The 13,780-nt window shown below is 33.9% G+C and overlaps 1 protein-coding gene across 4 annotated transcripts in view; it reads left to right on the top strand.

Moving 5' to 3' along the window:
* Positions 1 to 9,444, top strand: part of KIF18A (kinesin family member 18A) — a 99,787-nt gene extending 90,343 nt beyond the window's left edge. For all 4 annotated transcript variants that reach the window (XM_051964355.1, XM_051964358.1, XM_051964356.1 and 1 more), the window contains 3 exons: positions 469 to 576; positions 4,493 to 4,602; positions 8,885 to 9,444. In XM_051964355.1, coding sequence (XP_051820315.1) covers positions 469 to 576; positions 4,493 to 4,602; positions 8,885 to 9,036 — 370 coding nt within the window. In that variant the 3' untranslated portion in view covers positions 9,037 to 9,444. The remainder of the gene's footprint in view (positions 1 to 468; positions 577 to 4,492; positions 4,603 to 8,884) is intronic.
* Positions 9,445 to 13,780: the final 4,336 nt, after the last annotated feature.

Below are 13,780 nucleotides of genomic sequence, written 5' to 3'. Positions count from 1 at the left end.
TTTTAAAATTATTAACATGTAAGTTTAGAAATTCTTTACTAAAATCTTACTCCAGTGTATCATCATGGTGTGAAAGTGTTTCTCTGTAGATTCAAGCAAAGCACAACTCTAATAGCTCCTACCAGGAAATCTCTTGCACAGAGTAGGTTGTTAATAAATGGTAAGTGAAGTAAGGACCTCATAGAAGACTATTTATTTGTCCCCATAACTTAGTGTATATATACAGTCTCTTTACCGAGTGCCATTCATCAGGGGATAACTTGTTACTTATTGCAGCTTCCTTAGATACCTTTACCTCCCTAGGCCACAAGTTCCTCATGAATACATAAGGGATTGGACTAGAAATGATGTCTGAAATACCTGTAATATTTCTGCTTCATTGAAAATATTGCCATCATAAAAATGGTTTTTCACTAAAAAGAAAAAAATAAGGATATCTTTTTTTTTTTTTTCACTTATAAACTGTAGGCTTAGCCTCCCTTCATTGTTGACTAAAACATCTGTCCACTTAACAAATGAAACCCCATCCTACATGGCAATGACTGCTGCTGCCAAGAGAAAACGGAAATTAACAAGGTAAGATTCCAGAAAACAGGCCCATTGCGGGACCGGTGTAAGACTCGTCCGTCACGCCATAGTCTCTCCCTACGGTTTATGTCCTAATGGTCTCATTTTTTGATAGCTGTTTGAACTTACAGTCTATCGATAATAGCCCGTGGTGATAAGTGAGCCAGAAAACTTAGCTTCAAATCCTGGCTTCATTCTTGACATTCTGGAGGATCCTCCCTGGCTCTCAGCTCTTCTTTTTATACACAGGGAATAATAATGAGGTATGAAGAAAAGCACAAAAGTAAAATAAAAGACCAGAAATGAAAGCTGGTACTCACAAGGATGAGGCATCTGGACATAGCAGCATAGTAGACCCTTTGAGAATATTTGTAAAATGTTCTGAATCCACAGGGTGTGTTATTATTAATTTACCTAAATTAAATTAGTCCAGAAAAGTCCAGTTTAGTAAAACCTCCAATTTGTTGTTTTTGGTCTTTTTTTTTTTTTAGTAAAACCTCCAATTTGTTGTTTTTGGTCTTTTTTTTTTTTTTAAACATTTAAAAGTGATTAGAAAATTCTTCAAACTCTGAAAACACTGTATTCGCCTATAAATTCCAGGACACAAATTTTTCAAATGAATGAAAAAGTGAATGATCCCAGATTTCTACTCCCATAAGTGATCAGAAAGGGATAAAGAGGTCCCTCTCTGATAACACCTGGTTTAAATATGAAAAATAGGTGCAGTGATTAGAGCACCACCCTGAAGTCAGGAAGACCTGAGTACAAATTTGGTCTCAAACATTTAACACTTCCTAGCTGTGTGACTAGGACAAGTCATTTAACCCCAATTGCCTCAGCAAAAAAGGAAAATTAGATTGTTTTTTAGTTCTACTACTCATCTCATAAGGATATTATAAAAAAAGTACTTTTTAAAACTTGAAGTACTACAAATGAGAGATTTTTTTTAGTCCTCATTGATAAATCTTTCCTATTTGTTTTACTAAAAAAGCACAAAAAGCACTAAAAAGCATTTTTAGTTTAAAAAAAAAAAAGCACCTAAATTTGAAGTCACATCTGGGAGTTATACTCTTCTCAGTCAGCCAGTCCTTAGCCAGCTGATAGAACTTTGTCAACTCATTCTTTCTTTGAGTCTTAATTTTCATGAAATGGGGATGATGCTTAAATCACCTCAAATTAGATCATGTATCTTAATTTCACTTTTTAAGTTATATACAAAATGCAATGTGTTACTATTAGTATTAAAGTCATTCCTTACTTTTTCCCTGATCAAACCAATATTCATACTTGCTCCAAATTGAAATGATGTACTTTTTTTTTTTTAATGTACAGCTTTATAGATGTTTTCACTTTTTTTTTTTTAAACTACAGGTGTTATTTTTTAACTTGGATAATTTTGATAATACTAACGTAATAAGTACAATTTTATACCTTACCTCCTTCTTCCTCATCGTTAGTTGATTCCCCACATCCCCATCCTCAACCCATGGTTGATAGCCTGCTTTGTTTTGTACAATCGTCAAAAGCAAGCTCACACACAGTAGATAAGATGTTAAAGAAAGAGTTCTTAGAGTCCCCAGTTACTTTTGGTACTTTGAAATTGCCATCATTGTAAGAATCATTGTGTTTGGTGATTTAGAAATAAAGTTATATGATTCTACAAAGTAACTAATATTATGGTGATTCAGTTACAAGACATATAAAGAAAATAAGTTGATTTTTCCAAGCATAAGAATTGCTTCTGTTAAGTTCCTCTGGAACCAGTAATTAGATCCTGTCATTAACTAAGGTTAAGAGAGATTAATGCTAGAAATGTACATAATTACTTTTTTTTGATCCTCCTTTTCCTTAATTAAATCTACATGAGCGTGATAGTAATAAACCCTGGTATTTTCCACTTATCCACAAGCCTTAACCTATATGTGCTTGTATATTTGTGGTGTGTCCATTTTATTTCCTATCCAGATATTAAAACAGTCCAAAAGTACTAGTAATTCCAACAAAATACTAAACTCTTCACATTGATTCACTGCCTCATTTGGAAATAATAAAATTTTAGTCTCATAAGTTAATAGAGCATAACAACAGAATTACCTGACTGAGAATATGTTTACCAATTATAATCCAATTCACAATATAATTCAGCTATGCTTAGCTTATGTTTATCAGATATGCAAAGTTTAAATTTTTCAACACATTAAATAATGACCTTCTTCCATTAAGGTCAGATTGACTGAGAGAATATGTGATTCCACATAAGAAACAGTTTTAAATAACTTCTGTTAATTGAAATAATTATAGTTATTAAATAATGAATTCTATAAACAAATTATAATTTCATAATTGAAACTTTTGATTTTTATATAATTCAGGGGTCACCTATCGATAGTAATATCTACCTATTCTAAAGAGAAAGATAATTTTAGAGAAGCATCTAGCAATGGATTAGTGAAAAAGGAAAAACCCTTCTTTTGGTGTCCATTAATTTTGTCATTTTGATTTTGTACTTCTGCCTGCCTATAAATTTTGTCTTTCTCTTTATGGCTCTACCCTCAAAATCAGAACACAAAGCTATCTTGTGACATGAATATTTAGCATGTTTCATCAATGAAATATTTAACTAAATCTTAAGACTTTTTTTAAAGTGAAGCTACAAAATTTATTAAATCAGATATGTGTTTGACATACACATTCTACTTATTTGATTATACTGGAATTACATTCCTGGAAATGTGAGTTTTAGGTCAAGTATTCAAACCTCAAATTCCCATAGGAAGAATGCTATAGGTAATGTTTGTATTCTTGACATGTTCCAAAATGATCAGGAAATTAGATGTGAGAATAAACATTCATCCAAGAGAGCCAATGACAATCTTTTGTTTACAGGATGCTCTGTTTCTTGGGGGAGGAAATCTAATGATTAAGTGAAGCAAATATAGTAATTTAAAGATGTACGTGATAAAATGACATGTTCAAGACTTGAGTTGTTTCACATAGGTGTCTTTTTATAAGAACTTGAAATTTACGCCGTTAAATACTAAAATCATTATTTTCCCAATTTTGGTTGGAAATTTTTCTGAACTGTCCCTTGACTTCTTCAACACGAAACCTTACCTCGATGATTCAAAGTCATCATTATAAACATCCATTAGTTTTTTAAGACTGCAATAAAGTGAATGCTCTCAGGACTTATTGAGATATGTGTGACTCTTTACCCCTACAATAAATGTCCCCAGACAGCTATGCTTTTGAATTCTTGTATCTGCTTTCCACAGTTTTTTCTCTCTTGTCCTGTTGTTTGCTGTTTGTGATTTAAGCTAGGAAACTATTCATAATTAAGCTTGTTAACATTCAAAATAAACAGTAAATGCCCTGTGGATCTCCTTAGCAACAATAGTCAACCATAGAACTGTATATGGTTTTCTGGACTCTTTTATGCACACAATCTCATTAGGTCTTATTTCTGATAATTAAAACATAGAAGCTTCAGTTGCAAGGACTTTGTAACACTCTCTGTCACAAGGACCTTTTTGATTCCCTTCCTCACTCTTGGCTGGGTTCAGTGTTGTTGAGACAGCTAGCTAGTGGTCATTTACCTCTTACTTTCACTTGACAGTTTACAGAGTACTTTCCTTCCTGAGATAAAGCTTTACCATAAATCCCTGTGGTTACAGAAACACTTCCCATCCAGCACTCCTCTCACCCTTCTATCCTTCCTTACACCAGCCTTGGGAAAGTGGGGCTATTGAGGTCCCTTTATCCTCCTCTAGAACAAGGAGTCTTTCCCTCCTGTGCCTGCCTGTTGTGAGGGCCAAGAGAATATAGTTAAAGCCCGTGGTAACCAGAAAACATTCTACTTCTTTCAGTTATATGTACTTATTCTATTGTAAATATAGCAACATTTTTTCTATCTATTCTTTTCAAGTCCTACACCCAGCAGTTCGTTAAGGACTACACAAGATCCAGTAGCTATGAAGCGTGTTCGAAAGGATCTTTCAGGTCATGAACATTCTAGGATAAACAGACCAGCAAAGGGTAAGTTGTAGCTCCTGAGCTCAGAATTGGAGAGTAAGTATGGTTATTGATGTGTAAGACAGAATGAGACAAGTCAGCAAGCTATTTCTTGGATTAATTTTTTTTGTTGTTGTTAAAACTTTTTATTTACAAAGCATATGCATGGGTAATTTTTCCAACATTGACCCTTGCGTAATCTTTTGTTGCAAATTTTCCCCTCCTTCACCCTATCCCCTCCCCTAGCTGGCAAGTAGTCCACTACATGTTAAATATGTTGAAATACATGTGAGATCCAATATATATATACATATTTATACAATTATCTTGATGCACAAGAAAAATCTGATCAAGGAGGAAGGAAAAATACTGAGAAAGAAAACAAAATGCAAGCAAATAACAACAGAGTGAGAATGAGAATGCTATGTTGTGTTCCACACTGTTAACACATTCCTCTCTCTGGGTGTAGATGGCTCTCTTCAATGAACAAGTGAAACTGGTTTGAATCATCTCATTGTTGAAGAGAGCCACATCCGTCAGAATTGATCATCGTATAGTCTTGTTTTTGCCATGTATAGTCATCTTCTGGTTCTGCTCATTTCACTTAGTATCAGTTCATGTAAGTCTCTTCAGGCCTCTCTATATTCATCCTGATGGTCGTTTCTTACAGAACAATAATATTCCATAACATTCGTATACCATAACTTATTCAGCCATTCTCCAACTGATGGGTATCCACTCGGTTTCCAGTTTCTAGCCACTACAAAGAGACCTACCACAAACATTTTTGCACACATGGGTCCCTTTCTCTCCTTTAAGATGTCTTTAGGATATAAGTCCAGTAGAAATACTGCTGGGTCAAAAGTTATTCATCAAAAAGTTTGATAACTTTTTGAGCATAGTTCTTGGATTAATTTTTAAGAGGTTATGTCCACTTAAAGCTTTTGATTTAGGCAAGTCTAGCACCAAGAAGACTGGGCTGGGAATCGGAAGAACCTGAGTTCCAGTCCTGCTCTTTGGCACAAGCTGGCTTTGTGCATTGGTCCCAGGCAAGTTCCTTATCCCAGTGCACCAAGCCCCAGCCAGTTCTTTCACCTTTGGAATCGTAGAGGAGCTGCTGTTCTGCATTATATTGCAAGGAATTTCTACAGTAGGGATTCTCTGCACAGGACTAGACTGATTAAAACAAAACTCTGCACATGTTAAAGCACCTTGAAGAAACTGCTTCTGTACCTGCTGCCCATCCTTACGCTCTCTGTGTGATTACTGAGCCCCCCTTCAAACTTCTATGACCTACCAGATTGTAAAAGCAACTAAGAGAAATCAAAAGATATTGTCAGAGTTCAAATAAGCAAACTGTTCCCTAAATGCATGCTCTGCAAAGCAGAGCAGAACTAGATGTAAATTTTGAAGTCTGCACTAGATGTATTCTCCTTTGGGATACAATTTATATACAGTAGAGTGTGACACAGAGTCATTTGGGGAAGCAGCTACCCACTCACAGTTTTGCACAGTAGCCATCTTTCCATCTCCTCCATCCTTACCACCCAACCTGTTGGCCAGTCTGCTACCAACATTCATGAAAATTCCTTCTCTGAATATCCTGAAGTCCCAATGTAGAAAGTGAGCATACTATCAGAAAATAATTATAGCTGTTGCAAATTACAAAAGGCCCATCTGAGGCCTTTCTCCTTTTAAGATTTTATTATCTGAATTTTCCGATCTGGATTTTATTTTCATTCATCTCATTGATTTTCCTTGCTTGAAATAGATATGATAATTTTTTAGTTACAATAGAAAATGAAAAGGCGAATAAGATAAATTCTAGCCCTCAAATTTTCAAATTAGAACTGTGGAATCCAAAAATGGGAATAAGCCTCCAAAGCCAAGGATCTCATGGGCAATATAGTCAATATAGCCTAAGTAGAACAATGTTTTTAGATGCATGAAATAAAATACACGGGATTACAGGAAAGAAAATAATTTCATTGAATCACAAAAATATTTATTGAATAAATAAAAATATCATTCTCTATTTTATGTGTCCTGCCTGCCATCTTTAACAGGAGATGATTCCAAATATGATGGTGGTGTAGGGGTTCAGGTGGATCTCATCTATGTGGACAGCATTCACAATTACAAACTCTGAAACGGATTCTTTCAGCTCATCTCTTCTTTAGATAGCAAAATTCCAAGAGAGAGAGGCTCAATGACAGAAGATTTACCCCAGAGCCAGAGCAATCAGGCTTTCTAGACCCTTTTGGGTAGTATCATTGCAAACAGCATTAGTAGAAGACAGTTAACATACTTTGGAAGAAAATGTTCTGTTTTCCTCCAAGCTTTAATGAAGGCTGTTTTTGAGGTGCATGTTAAAGTTCTTAATTTTGCTGCCTTTCATCAGTGTTGTATTTTCATTTTAAAGTTCTTAACAATATTACTAGACTTAATTGGTAAATGTTTTTGTGCTCTGATGGAGCTGTAACAAGTGAAAAGAAATTCATAGATATCTTTTAGAAAGAAAGGAAAATCTTAAGAATTAAAGTTTCATTATTTAACTTCTTACATTGTATTTAGTGATAGTTCTATATATGTGTACATTCAGGAATCCTTAAGTTCATTATAATTTTGCAGACAAGTAACAGATTGTATCATAGTAGTTTAAGTCTACATTCCCCTAAAATTAGATGTCTTTGGAAAGAAGACACACACTGAAAAATAATCCAAACCTAAGCTGCATTTAGGTTTTTTAACATGTCAGGTTCAAGGGGAAGCTGTCACCTGTATTCAAACTAATTTGGCATATAAAACTGGAGAGAAATTATTTTGATAATTATAATTTATAAAGAAAGAAAACTTAAGCTCTAAATGCAAAAAGTACCCCTGATGTAATGAATGACTATTTTTAAAAAGATTTCTTCTTTTTCTTAGATCAATCTCCTTACATTTCCTGATTTCTGGAGAAGATATCATTGATCCCTTTGCCTCTTGCAATTGTACTTTCATCTTTCATCTATTTCCTCATCAACCTTTCTTCTAATTCCCTGTTCTCCCTAATCAAGATTTCATGTAAACTCATAATTGAGAATAATGAATTTGGTAAAGGGTTAGTTTGCAAAGGAAGATAGTAAGGGAAAAATGTGCAAGTAAAATAAACTTTAAATATATATGATTAGATTCTGGGAAACATTTTGGAATTAATCATGCTGGAAAGGTGAATAAACTATTCTTTGACCCTCAGATCCTACTATTGGGCACATACCTCAAAGAGATCAAAACCAGAAAAGCCCCTGTATATTAAACTGTTCAGAACAATGCTTGAGCAGCACTTTGGGGGCTGGCAAAGAACTGAAAACCAAGTAGATGCTCATCCCCTGGAGATGACTAACCAAATTATAGTAAATTAATGTAATAGAATATTACTACATCTAAAGAAATGAGTATTAATTCAGAGAAATGTTAATGCTTATGTGAGCTGCTGCGGGGCAGAGTAAGAAGGAACAGAAAAATAATAATATATCCAATGATTATAGTAACATAAATGGAAAGAACTAAACCAAAATGAAATTGAATGCTGTACAATGAATAACCAAGGTTATTCCTGAAAAAGAGATGAAATATACCTTCCTCTTTCCTTTGCAGAGAGATGGAAGACTACGGGTGTAGAATATATACTATCAGATTTATTTGTTGGTTAGTTGTATAGGACCGCTTTTTTAAAAATTTTTGTTAGAAAAGATGGTCCACTGAATAGGGGGTGAATAAGGATACATTTGGAAATGAAGTTTAAATTTTGACAAAATTTCAGTTCCAGTTTAAGTTTTAACAAAACAAATAAATAAAAAAAATACCTCTTTTAAGTCTATAAAATTGGGGGGAAAAAATGAGATCAAATGTTTTTTTCTTACCAAAAAAGAGAGAGAATTTAAGACAGAGAAGAGATGGGAAAATGTTGATGAGCTAAAAAAGGCGAGAGAATGACAGTGAAAATAAGATCTTTAATTAGCTAAGATGAAATAACATAGAAAGGTTATTTAGCATTCTGGAGAATTCTGTTCCATGAGGACTTAGTGAAATCATCACATATTATTTACAAAAATTGGTCTTTCACATCTCTAGATAGGACTTTATCAATCTCATTTTTGCCAAAAGGAGATTGGTATTTATTTCATTCTGTTTTTTGTATGTTTGTTTGAATTTTAAACGATATGTTTTCCTTCTTGAGTTTAGAATTCTTATAAATATTAGTTCAATGAATAATTGCTTGAATGACATTTGTCCCATTATTCTACTTATCTTTCTTTTCCAGCACATAAAAGAAGTATCCATGAACTAAATCCAGGCGTGCAGAGAAAATTTGGGAGAAGTATTTCAGAAGGAAACATAGCACTCAATTCAAAATCAAAGTCATCCACTTTTATCAAGCCTAATTTTCTAAAATGCTTTCCTAAGAAGGATTAAAGTAGACCTTTTGTATGTCCTTGGTACTTTTGAAGAAGCTTTTGACAAATAGACTCTATAGGTTTCCTCAATCCCATAAAAACATCCTAGAATAGAAGGAGAAAATACTCTTTTCCCTTGCATGTGTTGTTTTAAATAAATGTAAATTTCAGCAGCAAAACTAGATGTAAATTTTTGATACTTTTAACATGTTTTGATAGTCTATTTCTTATCACTATATCATTTTAATATGTTTTTTGTTTTTGCATTTTTTTATTGTAGGACCATTTAAATTAAAATTTCTGTATTCATGGTCTCCTTTTCCCTAAATATTTTTTTATATACTAATAGCTTGTAAGCCTATCGAGTTGTAAATAGATTGTCTAAATAATTTTTGTGATTAAAATGCACTAATTCTTTTCTCTGCTATTTGGTATGTTTAAAATGCAGCTTTTACAACTGAGTTTGAATATGGTTTTTGTTTCATAGTAAAAACAATATTTGATTTGTATTTTAGACTTCTGTTGTACCATCCACAACTCTTTTTTGGGGGCTTTGTCATAATTCAAATTAGGTTCACCTTTTTGATACCTAAACTAAGAGCTGAAAGTAATTTATATATCTCTGATAACAATGAAGACTCAAATTATTTGCATTCATTCATTTTTATTTAATATTTCTTAAATTTGTCATTTTTGTTTAGTCATTCAGTCTTGTCCAATTCTTCATGACCTCAAGGACCATACGCATGGCAGGTCAAATCTGTTCTCTACTCTTTCCCAAAGGATGTCCAAGCTCGTGTTTGTTGCTTCTATGGCAGTCTATCAGAGGAGTACCATCTGCATATCTAAGATTATTGCTATTTCTCCCAGAAACCTTAATTCTGGCTTTTGGTTCATCCAGCCTGGCATTTCACATCATATACTCTGCATATAAGTCAATAAAATGGCAATATTCAACCTTGTCCTTTCCCAGTCTTAAATTCAGCAGTGGTTCCATGTTAGGTTTTGACTGTCACTTCTTGGCCTGCATACAGGTTCCTCAGAAGACGAGTAAGATGATCTGGGCACTCCTCTCTCTTTGAGGACTTGCCACATTTTGTTGTGATCCATACCGTGAAAGGCTCTAATGGAGTCAATAAAGAAGAAGTAGACGTCTTTTTTCTGGAACTCCCTTGCTTTCTCTAGTATTCAGCAAATGTTGGCAATGTAGTCTCTTGTTCCTGTGCCTCTGAAAACCAGCCTGTTTTTCTGGTAATTCTTCATTCACATATTGCTGAAGCTAAGCTTACAGAATCTTAAACATAGCCTTGCTGGCTTATAGAATGAGCCCAATTTTTGGCTAATTTGAACATTCTTTGGCATTGCCCTTCTTTATGATTGGGAGATAAACTGATATTTCCAGTCCATTGGCTCCTGTTGTTTTCCAAATTTGCTGGCATCTTGAGTGCAGCACTTTAACAGCATCATCTTTTAGAATTTTAAATAGTTCAGCTTGATTTCCATCTTCTGACTTAACCTCCCCCAAACTGTCCTCTTCTCTCAGCTCCTCACCTCTTTTTCTTTTCCCCTTCCTCTCCTTACTTTCCTGTATGGTAAGATAAATTTCTTCTATACCCAACTGAGTGTGTATATTCTCTGCCTGAGACAATTCCAATAAGTAAGGATCAAGTGCTTCTCTATCCCCTTCTCCCATTTTCACCTCCACTTAAAATCTCTTTCAAGCCTCTTATATGTCACAGAATTTATCTCATTTTACCTTTCTTTCCCCTCATCATTTAATTTTATTTTTTTTAGATAATCTACTATCACATTCAACTCACACCTCTTCTGTTTATGTATACTTCTAATTGCACTAAGAATGAGAAAATCTTTAGGAGTTATAATTGGCATTTTCCCATGTAGGAATATAAACAGTTTCATCTTATCAAACCTCTGTTGTTGTTGTTGTTTGGTTTTTTTTATGCTTCTCTTGAAACTTTTATTTGAATCTTGTATTTAAAAATCAGATTTTTTTATCTTCAGCACTGATCTTTTCATCAAGAATGCTTGAAAATCCTCTATTTCATTGAATTTCCATTTTTCCCTCTGAAGGATTTTATTCAGTTTTGCTGAGTAGGTGATTCTTGGTTGGAATCCTAGCTCCTTAACCCTCTCAAATATAATATTCTAAGCACTCCAAAGCTGTTGAAGCTGCTAACTTTTATGTTGTCCTGACTATGGTTTCATAATATTTTAATTGTTTTCTTTTTTAATATTAATAGTTTTTTTTTTATTTTTTTAAATACATGCAAAGATCATTTTTAACCTTCCCCCTTGCAAAACGTTTTATTCCAAATCTTTGTCCCTTCCTACTCCTTCCTTAGACAGCATGTAATCTGGTATAAGTTAAACATGTGCAATTCTTCTAACTATATATCCACATTATCATGCTGCACAAGAAAAATTGGATCAAAGGAGGGAAAAAATGAAAAAAAAAATAAAAAAAAATAAAAAGCAAATAACAAAAAAGGTGTGAAAATGCTATATTATGATCCACATTCAGTCTCCATTATTCTCTCAGTTGTTTTTTCCAATGAAATATTTCACTTTTTTTTTCATTTTTTTTTTCATTCCTTTAATAGTGTTGTATTGTTTCTCGGTGTCTTACTAAATCATTGGCTTCCACTTACCCCAATTCTGACTTTAAAGAAATTATTTTCTTTAGTGGAGTTTTGTACCTCTTTTTTCTATCTGCTTTTTAAGGAGTTCTTCCCGGTAGATTTCTGTGGTTTTTTTGTTTTGTTTAACCATTTTGGTTTACTCTGTTTTTTAAGGTGTTATTTTATTCATATTTTTCAGGCTTTATCAAACTGTTGCTCCTTTTTATTTATTTATTTGTTTGTTTGTTTTTGCGTCGCTCACCTTCCCGATTTTTCTTCCACTTCTCTTAATTTTTAAAATGTTTTTGAGCTCTTCAACGGCCTAAGAACAATTCATATCTTTTTTGAGGCTCTGGATGCAAGAATTTTGACTTTATATGTCATCTTGTGTGTTTGGATCTTCCTTGTCACTATAGTGACAAATTTTTTCTGTTGTTTGTTCATTTTCTAGTCTCTTTCTAAGCGTTTAACTCTTTGCTAAAGTGGGGCTAAGCTTCCCAAGGGGAAGAGGCATTGTCCCAAACTTCAGATTTTCTTATGTAGCTGTTGAGAAGTAATTCTGGGGACCTGTAAATTTTGACTTTTCCAAGGTGGTATGATCTAGAGAGAGGCATATTTACTATTCTCTGGTATTGGACACTGGTTTCTGATGACCCCCAAGCTCTCTTTTCAACCCTGGAACTAGGGTTCCACCTCTCCTGAGCCTGCAAGCTTACCTTGACACTGACTTATATCCAAGTATAGAAAATGCAACAGAGACCTGTCTTGGTACCACCAAAGGGACTCCTGTAAATCTGATTTGTCTTCCCTTAGCATCTGTAGGCTGAAAGGTCTGGAAAGCACCACTGCTGCCATTGATTCGGTCATCTTGAGGTCTGCTCCTGGCGGGCTGAAGCCAGTCTATACTGACTGTGCTTCTTCTTCCCCTGGTACAACAGACCTTTCCTGCCAACCTTCTAAGTTGTCTTGGGCTGGAAAATGATTTCACTTTGTCTTTTTATGGGTTATGCCATTCTTGAATTAGTTTAGAGTCATTATTCAAAGGTGTTTATTTGGAGCTTTGAAGGAGAGCTCAGCCAAATCTTCTTTACTCTGACATCCTGACTCTACCTCTTCCTTCAAATTATCCTGAGAAAAGGGGTCCATAGGTTTTACCAGACTCCCAAAGGGATCTACCAGAAAATGTTAAGAACCCTTATTCTTGAATGTCTTTAGCTAGAGACATATATTTGTTCACCTAAAGGTATTTAGGACCAATAATAATTTTTCTCAATATACCTTATTTGGAGTGGTTGCCAGCAAATAAGCTTTTCAGCAACTAAAGTTGGCAAATATTTGCCATACAAAATGTGTTGCAAAATGAAGTATTCCCCTCAACATAAATTGGTGGAAATTATGAATGTAGCCATAGCTATTCTAACTTAATAAATAAGAATAATAATATAATTTAGCCTTTTTTTCATCCTTTAATCAACTCAAATATTTATTTAAGGACCTACTATAAAAATATGGGAAGATAAATGTATATAAGATAAAAAAGATAAAAGGTTTTGCAAACATTAAAGTAACAATATTAGTTACTTAATATTACTTTCCTAATGATACAAGGACAAAAACAAAACTGTCATCCGCGGAGAACTTATATTGGGAATAAGCCACATGTATGTAGAATAGTAAATGATGCAAAGAATTTTGCAGGGGAGAATATGCTAGCAGCTATCAGGATCAGAATTATGCTAATAATTCTATTAAGTGAAAGTAATCAGTGAGTACAGTCTTCTCCAAAGCTATAGATAGGGGAAATGGATATATATGGAGGAAAGTAATAGTCTAGTTTGTCTGGAATACAGCATATGAAAAAAGTAATGTACAAAAATAAATCAGTAGTCAGCAGCTACCATTTTAAAAGGAGAAGAGAACTTGGAATGTGATCATACAAAAGGTAAAAGTTTATAACCAAAGATAACTGGAGAATGGAACTTTAAGCCAATAGAGGGCTTCTAAGCATTTCTAGAAAAAAGGCCAAAGCTGAATAGAATCTCTACAGTGCAAACATGAGAGTCAAGAAACACTTAGATAAATATTTTTGAACCAACTGAAAGGAATCATATGAAGAAGAAATAT

Source organism: Antechinus flavipes, chromosome 6 (genome assembly GCF_016432865.1).
Source record: "Antechinus flavipes isolate AdamAnt ecotype Samford, QLD, Australia chromosome 6, AdamAnt_v2, whole genome shotgun sequence".
Lineage (NCBI taxonomy): Eukaryota > Metazoa > Chordata > Mammalia > Dasyuromorphia > Dasyuridae > Antechinus > Antechinus flavipes.
Note: the sequence above shows the minus strand (reverse complement) of the source record. Positions and strands in the feature narration are given on the sequence as shown.